At 41.5% G+C, this 14,313-nt stretch overlaps 1 protein-coding gene across 2 annotated transcripts in view; it reads right to left on the bottom strand.

Moving 5' to 3' along the window:
- TACC1 (transforming acidic coiled-coil containing protein 1) overlaps positions 1–13,913 on the bottom strand; it is a 79,833-nt gene extending 65,920 nt beyond the window's left edge. For both annotated transcript variants that reach the window (XM_090258957.1, XM_090258955.1), the window contains exon 1: positions 13,806–13,913. In XM_090258957.1, the coding sequence (XP_090115083.1) occupies positions 13,806–13,882 (77 nt within the window). In that variant the 5' untranslated portion in view covers positions 13,883–13,913. The remainder of the gene's footprint in view (positions 1–13,805) is intronic.
- Between the last annotated feature and the right edge of the window lie 400 nt (positions 13,914–14,313).

A 14,313-nucleotide genomic window follows, 5' to 3' on the forward strand; every position in this document is an offset into this window, starting at 1 on the left:
TTCGTTCAGTGGTATCAGCAGACAGTCTCTGCAGAAATGTGACTCTACTGGGATAAGCCAACATGATGGGCATTTTCATTAGTCACTGGCCTCTTGGTTCAATAATCCCTTTCCTTTAAGTGCTCTGTGAGCCTCAAGTAATGACAGCTGGTAGACACATTTCCGAGGCTGCTGGTGCCAGGAGTGGATACATGGAGACCGTGTGGCAACATTCTTCAGCCTCATTCCACAGCTCCTGGTACATCTGCTTGGTACAAAGCATCGCTCTCCCTCACCAACAGCCACATTTAAAGAAATTACTTAACTCTCAGATATTAAGGTATCTTTATAAGTGTAAAATATTGTGTTGTAATCTTCCTTTTCTCCCTTTAGATGTTGACTTTATTTCTCAAGTAAGACATTCAGAATTGTGTTATCTTCAGCATCCACACTTTAATTAAACCCACTCATTGCAAAACACTTAGTGAGGGACTCTCGGTATGGGCTAGGCATGCCACGGGCCTGGTCACTCCCTCTGAACACGCGCTGTGAAAGAGGCACATCACAGACAGCATAATGCAACGGGCTGCTGCATTTTACATATTCTGAGCCTCCTCCATGTGGTGAATGTGGAGGAAAGCTTGAGTATGACCAAAAAAGGGAAGAACATGATAGAGGGTGAGGGAGAAGGGAGGGAGGGAGGGAAACCTGAGGTGGGTGATGGTACTGACTGCAAAAGAGAAATGCAGCCAGAAAGCTGCTGCTCCCGGGGAGACAGTTTCATGCTGGTGAACAACACAGCCTCAGAAAGCCTCTCTGCTTTGTAAAGAACATGAGAACTCTGGGATTTGAGGCCATCAGCTAGAGTAGTTATACTCCATACAAGACACAATCCAGCCCTGAATAGAACCCTCTGGCTCAGCAGGGGAAACCATAGTCTCCTGACATGTCTATGTGTGAAACTGTCACTGCTTCGTGAGGAAGGATTTGTGGGAAAGTTTGGGCTGGCAACAAGGTGTATGCTTGTGTACACACACACCCCTCCCACACATACACTGACACCTCCCTCCGCACACCTGTGCACACATATATTCCTCCCACACACACCTGTGCACACATACACCTCCCTCACACACATACACACACCTCCCCAACACACCTGTGTACACACACACACATCCCCACATACAGCTGTGCAATACACATACATCTACCCCACATACACCTTTGCATATACACACACACATCTCCCCAATGCACCTATGCACACATACACCTCCCTCACACACATACCTGAGCACATACACACATTCCCACACACACTTGTTCAATACACATGTACCTCCACATACACACCTGGGCACATACACACACACATGCACCCTCCATATGTGCATGCACACAGTTCTCCCACACCTGCCTGTGTACATATACACATAGACACACCTCCCACACACAAACACCGCACACACATACACACAGATACATATACACATCTCCCACAGTCACACACAAACCTGTGAACACACAAAGACACATATAGGCATCCCCACACAATCACACATCACATACACACACAGTCTCACACACCCCTCAAGCACTCCAATGTCAACACAAGACCCTGCCCAGGCCCACTGACCATTCATACAGGGATATGGAATAGATCAAACAAGACAAACAGTTAGCAGGGGTATAAACACAACTTTTACTTGGAAGAAAAAAGACCATAAATTGGAAAGGACTGCCAAACACAAGGAGAAATTTAAAAGTGTAGGCTTAGGGCAACAAAGACTGAGAAAGAGATGTTGGAAGAGCAAGCCAAATAAGTGCTGGAGCTGTCTGGGTTTTGGTCTCTGAAGACTATGACTCAGGAGCCGGGACAACCCACTCTTGCTAGGGAAGATCTGCATCGGCTGGGCTGGGGAAGTGCCAGTCTCCCCCTTTCTCTGAATAAAACCGTCACCGTGGGCACAGATCTGCCAGCTGGGAGCAACAGCAGCCACCAGAGGGCACCAGAAAGTTCTGTCACAAATTCAATCAACATTTTTTTTTTTTTGAAGAGAATTTCTTCAAGATCTATATTTCTGTAAATACAAAAAGTCACAACGAGCCTCCTCTGCATCCAACACAAGGTGGTTTATACTACAATTCAGCCAGTGAACACCAATGAAAATCAGGAAGAAGGACGAAGGCTTCTAACTAATTGGAAGTCACAAAAATATATGCTCTGAACCATGCAATTTGGAGGAGTAAAGAGAAACACCACACCCATGAGAGGCAGGATCCTGGCCAGCAGAAGGAAACGAGTATCAAAAAATTTCAACCTCGTCTTCCCTCATTCCCTGATCCATTCTTTTCTGCTACAGGTACATTCACAGTATCAGATGACTTTCTCACTTGATCCCACCCAGCACGGATTTGGCTGAATAGTCTTGATCACTTCAAGGCAACTTCAGCCAAAAAACTAAGTATGTAGGTGGTGACTGGCGCCCCCTGATGGAAGACTAGAGAACAGCGCATTTTACCTGACAAGAAGCAGGAAGGAGGTAGACAACAGGTGCGAGAGGCCCGCTCCAGACTATACCAACTACCTCCGCCTCTCTTCACCCCTGCTACTGCCAGCGGCTTCTGAAATTTGAACGCACACCTTAGTTCTAATCTTGTCCTCAAGGGAACCTCCCAACCTACACTTGCGGCATCAACTCTAAAAGTGGCCCATGTTATTCAGAACCCGACTTGTGTTCCCAAATGTCATCATTATGGGTCACTGGACATTTATTAAGAACCATGGCTTCACACATGGTGAAACCAGTGCACAGGTTTGAAAAGGCAAAGGAACAAGGGAAGATGGTGTCTGGCAGGTAAAATGTCTGTCAGCTTCCCACCATTGTATCTTGTCTAAGCCTTTCCTAGTTTTGGTTTCTCAAACCTCTATTTAGGAACAATTCTGATGGAGCTATAGAAACATAACATTTTTCAGTTCTTAGGAAAGCAAGATTCAGACACAAATAATTCAGAAACCCAGGAGAGGCCTTCTATCTGCTCTCTGTAAATGCAATATAGGTATTTATCTACAGAATGGGTTGGACAATGTTTTCTCAAACATTTACTTTCCTGAAACTGTTATCAGTAGGGATGAGCCATAAAAACTTACTTTCTAGCAGATAAACAGAGTTGCCTACCTGGTGAACCCAATCTGGAAGTGACTGGTAATTTTGTTTCCTCTGCTTCAGCCAGTTCACTACACTTGAATCCCAGCTCTGCCATTTAGCAGCTCTGTGGCCTCAGTTTCCAGGCCCCAGTTTATTCATCCCTAAAGTGGGTAAGTATATAGTTCACAGGATCCATGAAAAAATTAAATGAGATAATGCGCAGGCCTCAGGATCTGTAACCCTCCTAACTTTCATATATTGTTTATATGTGTATTTTCATTTGGAAAAAGTCTGGATGATTTTTATTATATTATCAAGGGAGCTGTGGTCCAAAAAAGTTTTAAGAGCTATTGCTCTGAAGCAAAGCATCTTTGCAAGATTCCTGGGAGCTCTCATCAGTGACATAACATGCTATCAGACTTTTATGGGGACCTGCAGTACAAGACAGGTGTGTGGATTATATTAGAAACAGAACTATCCTGCTTTCAGAAAACAGATATGACTCTAAAGCTTCTATGTTGTGCTCCTAAATTTCACCAAGCCAAATACAATTTCTCTTGCTTACAATTGTTATTAATAATATTTGCAGCAGACATACCATAAGATTGTCCATAAGAAACTGTACTATGTACAAGCCAAAACAAAATTGTATCCACAACATTCTTAAAAGTAAGAATTCTGGGAATAAAGAACTGTGAAAGTGAGGGATTCTCTCACTCTCCAATGCTACCAAGTTGCCACAGGTAGAAGAACTGGAAGGTACAGCAGGAGTTGAGAACAGTGGTTTATCATTTGCCATCCTTATATAAATCCTCTAGAACTTTATATCATATTACTACAAAAAAATAAAGCCTAGACTGTACATGAAAAATGTAAGCCTGACAAAGCTTGCAGATGACCTGAGAGTATTTGAAAGCACCACCGTTTCTATACAGGAAGCCAAATTTTTAAAAATACAGTCCTCACGTGGACTGAAGATTGATCTAGGTCAATGTAAAATCTATGACAAAAGCTCAATCATAAATGTCCTTTTTTTTCCAAGCTCCATTCACAAAATCATCTCCACCTCTCTGACTGGCAAATGTCCTGTGCCTAATACTATTAAAAAAATTTTAGATTCTGTACATTTCAAAATGCTTTCCTCTGCCCATGTTAATTCCCACATAAATAATAAATAATATTCACAGTGCCTGAACATAAAAATGCAGTCAATTAATATTTACTGAGTGAATGAGAAAGGAAAGAGAAAAACCATCAAGGGTTAAACAGAAGGAAAGAGAGACTAAAATATTGAATTTTAAAAATGACATTACAAATATGTGGGAAGAGAAAGGATTGTTTAATACTCCATACTAGTACTGGAGTAACTGGTTAGCTATTTTGAAAAAAAAAAAATGTAGAGCCTTATCTTACACTAGTGAGTCTAGAAATTTCAGACTGAGGAAATGGTTTGTTGTAAAGAGAATGAAGTCATAACACGACTAGAAGAAAAAGTTTTCTCATCTTGGGATAGGAGGAGCTTACTATGCCCAAAGGCAGAGCAAGAAACCCCAAAGGAAATCACGTTAGGTTTATTTATATTAAAAAGTAAATGTAACGTGGCATTCTGAAACAGAAATCAGATATCAGGTAAAAACTAAGAAATTCTGAATAAAATATGGACTTTAGTTGATAATAATATACCAGTGATGGTTTCATTAATTGTAACAAAAGAACCATTCTAATATAACATGTTAATAATAGGGGAAACTGCTTGTGGAGTCTCTGGGAACTCTCAGTATAGCTGTTTACATTTTCTCAATTTTTTTCTAAAACTGTTCTAAAATAAAAAGTTCACTAAAAAGATATCTCCCCCTCAAAACCAAACCAAACAAAACCAAAGAAAAATGGTGGCCAAAGGTTAATAGATTTATGTAACAAAATAGCTAGGCATACGGGTCTCTGGATTCGGGTCACTAGGTTTAAATCTCAGTTTTGTCACTCTAGCTGTGTGACCTCAGGCAGTCTATTGAATCTCTCTGGGCCTGTTTCTTCATGTATAAATTGGGAACTTAACACTGTACCCACCTTATAGGGTTATTGTGAGAATCATATAAGTTAATGCATGTGCAACATTAACTTTTCCCAGCATATAGTAAGTGCTCAGTAAACATTAGCTGAATTCATCTTTAAGAATTCTCACAAATAAATATTTAAAAAATTTAGCACCTCAGTATAAAATTGGCAAAAAGATAAACATGAAATTAAGTAATTACAAATGGCTAATAAATATATGGAGGAAAAGTTCACTCTCACTGGTAATGAATTAACAAGTTAACACAAGATAATATTTTTTCTCTTACCAAACTCGCAAATATTTAAAATGACAGTGCCCGACATTGGAAAGGATGCTATAAACATATGGGAAGGATGCTATACTGCTACAGGTGGAGGAGTATAATTTGGTATTACTTTTTGGGAAGTAATTTGACAATATAATTTGTAATACATAAACGTAACCTTTAGAATGTTCACATCTTTTGACCCTGTAATTAAACTTCTAGGAATGTATCCTGCTATTAATCAGATATGCAAAAAGAATTATAAGTATATTTATTAACTGTGTAATTTATATGAATAATAACTATAACCAATGTAAATATCAACCATTTAGAAAAAAATAAAGGTACAGGAAGAAAATGTACCATTAAGCAAGCAATAAAATGATATTTTTGAATTCAGCAAATGATACAGAGAAATGTTTATAATGTTAAGTGAAAAAAAGAATGAAAAATACATTTACTGAAAAAAAGAGATTATAACAAAATGTACCACTCATCAGATTAACAGTCATCCCTGGGTGATGAGATTATGAGTGGTTCATTTTCTTCACAGTTTTCAGCATTTTCTAAATTTTCAGATTTTTTTCAATGTACAATAATTTATGATTATAAGAGGAATATATGTTTGTTATAGAAAATTTGGAAAATCAGAAAAATAAAAATGTTTCTACATGCTACCAAATTGCTAATATACTAAAATAAGGACAAAGTAAGATGTTGAAAACGGAAAATCTAGTCCCCTGAATGTGCTGCCTGGGGTAGGCAGTGAGGTGCTGGAGAGAATTACCAAAAGCTGTTGTTTTGGGTACCCCCGCCATTTGGCTGAGACCCTCTGTGAGATTACTTCTCCCCAGTTCAGTCCAGGGGAGCCACGGTGGCTTGGCCAATCCCTTGGCTGAAAACTTTCCATCTGTGGCTCCTGGCGTTAAGTCCAAACTCCCACATGCCCACAGAGACCTCAGCACCCAGCCCGTATCCACTTCTCCAGTCTCATTGCTTTCTAGTACCCACCCCCCAGCCCGTTCCATGTCCCCCCCACCCGCAAATCCTCACCACTCCTCAACTGTGACAGGCTCCTGACACCACTGGGTCATGCTTAACATGAACAGTGTGGCACCAGAATACAGACAGACAGATAGATCAATGGAATAGAATTGAAAGCCCACAAGTAAACCCTCACATACATGGTCTATTGATTTTTCAATAAAGGTGGCAAAACCACTCAATCGGGAGAGGATACTCTTTTCAACAAACGGTACTGGGAAAACTAGGTCCACATGCAACACTTAACTAAAGATAAGTAGAAGGTCTAAACCTAAGAGCTAAACTATAAAACTCTTAGAATAAGACATGAGGGAAAATCTTCATAACATTGGGCTTGGCAATGATTTCTTTTCTTGAATATTTTCTAAAAATTGTTTTAGAGAGAGAGCAAGGAAGGGAGAGAGAGAAACATCAATTTGTTGTTCCACCCATTTATGCATTCGTTGGTTGTTGTTTTTTAAAATCCTCACCCAAGGATATGCTTATTGTTTTTAAAAAGAGGGGAAGAGAGGGAGAGAGAGAAAAACATTGATATGAGAGAGAAACATGGGTCAATGGCCTCTTGCACGTGACCTGACTGGGGACCAAACTTGTGACCCAGGCATGTGCCTGACTGGAACTTGAGCCTGCAACCTTCCAGTTTACAGGTCTATGCTCAAACCAACTGAGCTGCACTGCCCAGGGAGATTGGTTGCTTCTTGTATGTGCCCTGACCAGGGATCAAAACCACAACCGTGGTATATCGGGATGACGCTTGAACCAACAGAGCTACCCAGTCAGGGCTAGAAATGTTTGTTTTTTTTTTTTAATCCTCACCTGAGGACATATTCACTGATTTTAGAGATAAAGGGAGAAAAGGAGAGAGGGAGAGAGAGGAGAGGGAGAGAGAGAGAAAGATCAATGTGAGAGAGAAACATGAATTGGCCACCTCCCATATGCACCTGACCAGGGATTGAACGTGCAACCTAAGTATGTCCCCTGGACCCGGGACTGAACGCAGGTTCAGTTGGTGTATGGGAGGACACTCCAAAAACTGAGCCATCTGGCCAGGACTGGCAATGATTTCTTGGTTGTAACACTAAAAGCACAAAGCAATGAAAGGAAAAAATACATGAATTGGCCTTCACCAAAATTAAAAACTTGTCTGCATCAAAGGACACTATCAATGCAGTTAGAAGGCAACTCACAGAATGGGAGACAACATTTGCAAATCATCCATCTGTTAAGTAATTAATATCCATAATGTAATAAAGAACTCATATAACTCAACAACAACAAGGCAAACAACCTATTTCAAAACTTAGCAAAATTTGGAACATTAGGAGAATGAACAGTTCTCCAAAGAAGATATATAAATGGCTAAAATGCACATGGAAAGACGATCAACATCACTAGTTATTAGGGAATGTAATCAAAGCAAAATGAGATGCCGCTTCACACCCATTAGGATACTGATTAATTTTTTTAAAAAGAAACCATATCTCAGAAAGTAACAAGTGTTAGAAAGAATGTGGATAAACTGGAACCATCATGTATTGTTGGTGAGAATGTAAAATGGTGAAGTCCTGTGGAAAACAGTTTGGTGGTACCTCAAAAAGTTAAACATAGAGTTACCATAAGATCCAGCAATTTCATTCCCAGGCATATACCCAAAAAAGTGGAAAGCAGACTCAAACAGATACTTGCACACTCCTGTTCATAGCAGAATTATTCACGATAGCCAAAAGATGGACCCAAGTGTCCATCAACAGATGAATAGATAAACAAATGGTGCTGTATTTATGTGTGTGTCTGTGTATAATTCAGCTATTAAAAGGAATGAAATTCTGATACATGCTACAAAGTGGATGAAGCATTGAGAGCATTATGCTAAGTAAGCCAGACACAGAAGGATAAACATTGTATAATTCCACTTACAGGAGAGATCTATAGGCAGATAGAGAAAGAAAATAGAATAAAGGTTACCAGGGGTCAATGGAGGTGAGAATGTGGAGCTATTATTTAATAGGTGCAAAGTTGCTGGCTGGTATGATGAAAAAGTTCTGGAAATAGATAGTTGTCATGGTTTTACACTACTGTGAATGTATTCAATGCTACCAAATTGCACACGTAAAAATAATTAAAATGGTGAATTTTGTTATATATATTTTACCACAATAAAAAAATGCAGAAAAAAGGCACCCCATGGTAGCCACAGTGAGCTTCCTCAGAAGATGGACTTCCATGTTCCATGACCATTCAAGACACTACAAGTTCATCTCCTGACCTTTGGTTAACAAATTTACAGATCCAGCAGCCCACTACGGCTACTAACCAACTCAAACATTAGATACTCTACTTTTCTAGCACAGTACACCAGCAGCTGTGTCCCCTTTTATCCCTTTTCTCTTCTTGATTTTTAATACGAAACATGTACCAGCTGGGAGAGGCTGTGGAGGGGAGGTGGGGGTGGGGCACAATTGGCCACTCAAGCTAAAACAAGGGAGAAACTGGAGCAAAACTATACTTGAACCCCCTTAGTTCCAGTCCTTGATAGAGTATCTATCTTAACCTTTCAATGATTTTCGGAGAGGGATTTTTCTTCCCTTATTAAATCTCTTTACTGTTTCAACTACCCCCACAGTCTAGACGTTATGATATCTAAACTCAACATACACACACAAATAATTCCCTTGACATGTAATTCAAACCATTTCCTTTTGGAATGGTTTCACTGGAGATAGAGATAGCCAACATCATATATATATATATATATATATATATTTTTTTTTCCCTCCCACATCTCTCAAGCGCACCCTTCAAGTTAAACATTATAATTCTTGGTATTTTTCTTCATATAGCTGGTTTTTCTGGGTCTTTCCACAAACTTTCTCTAAATCTCTCTTAATTGTGCACTAAAACATTTTACATGGACATTTAAAATTTCCTATAGCAATTGGGAACTTAAATGTTTTTAATGACAATCAAAATTGTGTGGTGAGAAGGTGGTGGATAACATTATGAACTTGAAAGCAATGGTTTTCAGAAATATTGTTCCCTAAGTTTCCTTATTTTGAGTCATGTTTTCCTGGGTCTGAAACTTCAAAGTCAGCACCTCCCTCTTCATGTCAAAGACATCAGTCCCACAGTGACTTGCCCATGAAGAGGCCCTTTAGCTTAGTAATTGCTGACTTTGAAGTTCACCAGAACACTGTAGAACCTGCATTTAATTCACATGATCAGAAAGGTTCACGGCAAAAAACACTCCAGACCTCAGAAACTCTTTCTCAGTTTGCCGCTGACCTACTCCATTATGCTATATTTCAAAAGCAATCAAAGATTGGGCCAGAAACTCAGTAAGAATTGACAACAGGTGCACATCTTGCATTTCAGACACACAAGCTCAACAAGTACTAGATGAATTAGTTATACATCATATTCCTTAATGAATAATAGTTTCTGCTTTATGTCATTCTTCGATTACACAGATTATTTACTGCTCTTAGGAAACCCACCCTGGACACAATACTGAAAATAATCAACCAAGGAATCAGTGATTTCAAACATTTCACCAAACCACCTTTTCCCCGAACACATGTCCATCTACTTGATCTTTCTGGAAAATGGAAATTAACTGACTTGAAAAAGTTATTGCCTTGTTACCTGAACAGGTTCACTTGTTTAGAAGAGACCCTGCCTTACTCAAAAATATACATTCCCTCTTCTGGGGATAGTTTCTACAGGCATTTGGAAGAGTCCAGCGTTCGACATGCAGTCAGAGGCTGTCCTACGAGACAGCCTCTATAAAACTAGGCTGTCCTGAAGCCGTACTAAGAGTTGTTTACCTTTACACCAAGAAGGTGGAGAAAGCATCAAAATATATATGGGCCCAGGTCAAGGATGCCGAGTATGACACTGAGACCTAAAGTTCTAATGAGGTTGTCCGAAACAAACAAACAAAAAAACATGTCAGCAGGACCTGTGGTGGATCCAGGTGTGCTAAGTGTGTCCGCGACAGGATCAAGTGTGCTTTGCTTACTGAGCAGCATAAATACCATCGTGAAAAGTGTTGAAAGCACATGCACAAATCAGAAAGCTAAATTTAAAAAATGAAGTTTTTTGAGTAATAAAAACATTAAAAGGCCAATGTATACCTATGCAAAGAACTGAGCACACAGTCTGCTCCATAGGCACATGCACATGTGAATGTATTAATAATACCTCAAATATTGATCACTCATTCAGTACTAGGCTCTGCACTAGTAATATATATACACCACTTCAAAAAGTAGGTATGATTATTATTGACATTTTAAAGATGCAGAAATTTGCCCAACTGAAGAGTTAAATTATTTTCCAAAGCTTCCTGAACTAAATTAGCATGCAGTCTAGCTGGAATTTCAACCCAGGTCGGCCTCATTCTCCAGCTTCTGCATTTAATCACCAGATTGTGCAGCCTCCCTAATAAATGAAGTGGAATGTCCCCTAGCTTTTATCAAAGCCAGCTCACTTGTTTCCTTGGTTGTGGGGAAGGTAGACAACTACAATATTAAAAACATAATGGGTTTTATCTTAAAATCAGACATTTTTTTGCACGTATATCCATATTTGTTTTTATTTCACAACAGAGCTCTGCTTAGAGGTTTATCTGGTTACACTTAGTACTTGATTAAATTATTCTGCAATATAAATTGGGAACATTCTGAAACATAATTTCTCCCTCAAAAGACAAATGCCCACAGTAACGCTTTTACTTGCGAGATTTTCATGTATTTTTTTATAAAAAGGAACAATGGTTTATGAAAATGCAACAGCCGAAGCAAGAGAACTTCCTTGAGGTCAGTGTTATCCACAACAGCCACATGTCCGGCAGGAAATCTGCAGCCTGCTGACATGTAACAATGAATCCCCCACTTTCTTAGACCCTGGAGAGACTTGTGGCTTGCACATCTGAACAAGGCGCAATTTGGACAAAAGCATACTTTTTGCTTTTCATTTATATTACAGGCATGGAATCATATTTCTAAAGAGACTTTCACCAGCGACATGCCAACTGGTTTGTAGGGTTGACTCATTAAGCACAGCCCGCACACTCCAAAGAGGTTAACAATCCCAACACTGCCTACATGCATTTATGTGCTTCTTAATGTATTCAGATGAGTAGGGTAGGGCATCCCCAGGCCGTATTCCCCAGGTGAAGACCAAGGATAAGCTTTTATGTTGATCTTTATTAGGTGAGACTTGCTAAATACATACGGTACATGCAGAACCTCATTGGAGAGAGATATATCTTCTATCTATTGCCAAACCACTGGATAATTTAACAATTGAGAATCAAATTCCTCACCCTAACTGAATCCTACACAGAAAGCACTGAGTTCATTTCTTCAGCATGCTGTCAGTGAATAGTTCCAATATTTACTTTCAAGTCACACACACACACACACACACAAATATGGCCACATGTTCACAAAGATTAGTTAATTATTATCCTTGGCTAAAACAATATATTTCTCAGAGATAAAACTATAACTTTTATTCATATATACATGATCTTGTGTCATCCTCAGAACAGCCCATGAAGTCAACATGGTTTTCGTTCACCTTTTACTGACAAGGAAACAGGCACAGGTTAAGGAACAGATAAAAGCTCTCCAGCTGTCAAGGAGCAGAGCCTAGAATTAAATCCAGGGCTATCTGCCTCCAAAACTTTTAACTTCATCTCAGGGTTCTACTGCGTCTTATGTTTGTTTTTTAAAAAATTAGATCAACTTTGGCAGGTTCCTCTTATTCGGTCTTAAGTATTGCTAATTCAGATTTCTCCCTTATTCGCTAAGAACTGAAGAAAAAAATGGGGTGTGTTCTGCCAGCAGATATAAAAGTTTGTTTCTGCCCTGGCCAGGTAGCTCAGCTGGTTAGGGCATCTTCTCCATATACCAAGGTCCAGGCACATACAGGAAGCAATCAGGGAATGCAAAAACGGGTGGAACATCAAATAGATGTGTGTCTCTCCTTTTTGTCTAACCCCTTTCTCCTCCCTCCCTCTCTCTCTCTCGCAAATCAATCAATCAATAAAATTTGTTTAAAGTTTGTTTCATAGGATAGTCCCAACTCTGCTGTAGGAGGCAGCTGCAGCACAAGCTCTGGAGTTAGACAACCTGGTTCCACACTATCTATGTGACCTTGGACAGGTCACTTAATCTCTCTGCGCTTCAGTTTCCTCACCAGTAAAATGGGGCAACAATAGAAACTAACTCAGTGTTCTTGGGGATTAAGTAACACAACATTTAGAACAGGGTTTCCCACATTTTATGTGTTCAATCACTCTCAGCTATTCTTATGATGAACAACCTGCCTGAATTAAGTTTAGATTAGTGATCATATGTAAACACCAGAAGGTACAACTAACACATCTATCATTTGGATATTCGAGAAGCTACTTTGCCTTGAAAAGATGATCAAAAAGCTCTTCCATGGCCCAGGCTGCCTATATGTGACGGCTGAGTGTATCTCTCTCAAACTAAACACCTTTGCCATTGGCTGAATTAAAATACTGTGGATTCTTTGACATGACCTCACCTCTAAGGCTCATACACAGTCTAAAAAATTTTAAATTAAACACTTAAGATTGTTTGGGTTCTCAAATAAATAGCTGTCAACGCATCCTCTCTGGCAAGAGACATGGCCATCTTTTACACAGTGCAACTTGCTCTAATCATTTTCTCTAAAAATGCCTGCATTTCAGTACTTGGTGTTCCCAATTGTGGCTGTCCCTGAACAAAAGCCTAATTGCTGCTGGTACAATACAGCCCTTTCTCTGAGATCACCATGAAGACCTCGGAACAAACAAGAGAGGGAGTTCTCATGAGCGGCAAGCATTGCATCAAAATCCCTGAATCCTGAAGGCCGACAGGAGCTGAGTTATCTTTGAGACTCGAGCTCCATGCTACTATCTCCCCTCCCTGCAAATAGCTCTGTCTCTTTAATGTTTCAGAGCTCTTTAGCACACGTGAGTTTCCCTGCTTGAACAAGTCTGGAAAACTTGAGGTCCCCTTCTCCCACCCGCGCAGCGAGAACAGGAGGGCAGCAGTCCTGCTTGAGCGCGATTTTGTCGCGGTGAGGTCGTGGCAGGCCGGGCTCCCCCAGGACCCTGCAGGGCGAGGCTCGGAGTGGGATGTCCCGCCAGGCCAACCCCTGAGTCCCAGCGCCCCTGCGGGCGCGAGCGGGAACCCCACCTTCCCAGACCTTGTGGGACAGGCGCCGGGCGTTTCATTCCCGGCAAGCACGCAAACCCCCAAACAGCGGCCCCGGGGAGGCCTCTGGGACTCACGCGGCTTCTCTGGGTCTCGGGGGCCTCTCCCCTGCCAGTTCCCGGCCCCTCGGGGTCTGAGAGTGGGAGCCTCCCATGGCTCGGAGTTCGCGCCCTGGCTGCGCCGGCCCTTGCTCCACGGCGCGCCGGCCAGACCCGGACCCTGGGCGGGAGGAGGTGGCGGGGCGGGAGGATGGGTGGGGCCGAGGGGTGGGCGGGGGTGGCGGGGAGCCCTGCTTTAGGGTCCCGGGCGGGGAAAGCCTCCAAAAGGACTGTGCTGGAGACAGGGCCGTTCTCCGCTAATAACAGGGTTCAGCCTTCGCCGCCGCCCGGGCCACCCGCCCTGGGACACCGTACGGCAATGCTGATGCCCAGGTCACACCCGGACCCGGGCAGCGGGCGCCACATCTCCCGGCCAGGGTGCCCCAAAGCGGTGAAGGGCAACAAATAGAGTGGACTGGAGGCCTGAGCGCGCCCCCGGGACCCCGCGGACCAGGGAAACGTCGCTCTCTCCGCCCCTTCCAGCTCG

The sequence above is a fragment of the Furipterus horrens genome, unplaced genomic scaffold (assembly GCF_987537825.1).
Source record: "Furipterus horrens unplaced genomic scaffold, mFurHor1.1.pri manual_scaffold_12, whole genome shotgun sequence".
In the NCBI taxonomy this organism is placed as follows: domain Eukaryota; kingdom Metazoa; phylum Chordata; class Mammalia; order Chiroptera; family Furipteridae; genus Furipterus; species Furipterus horrens.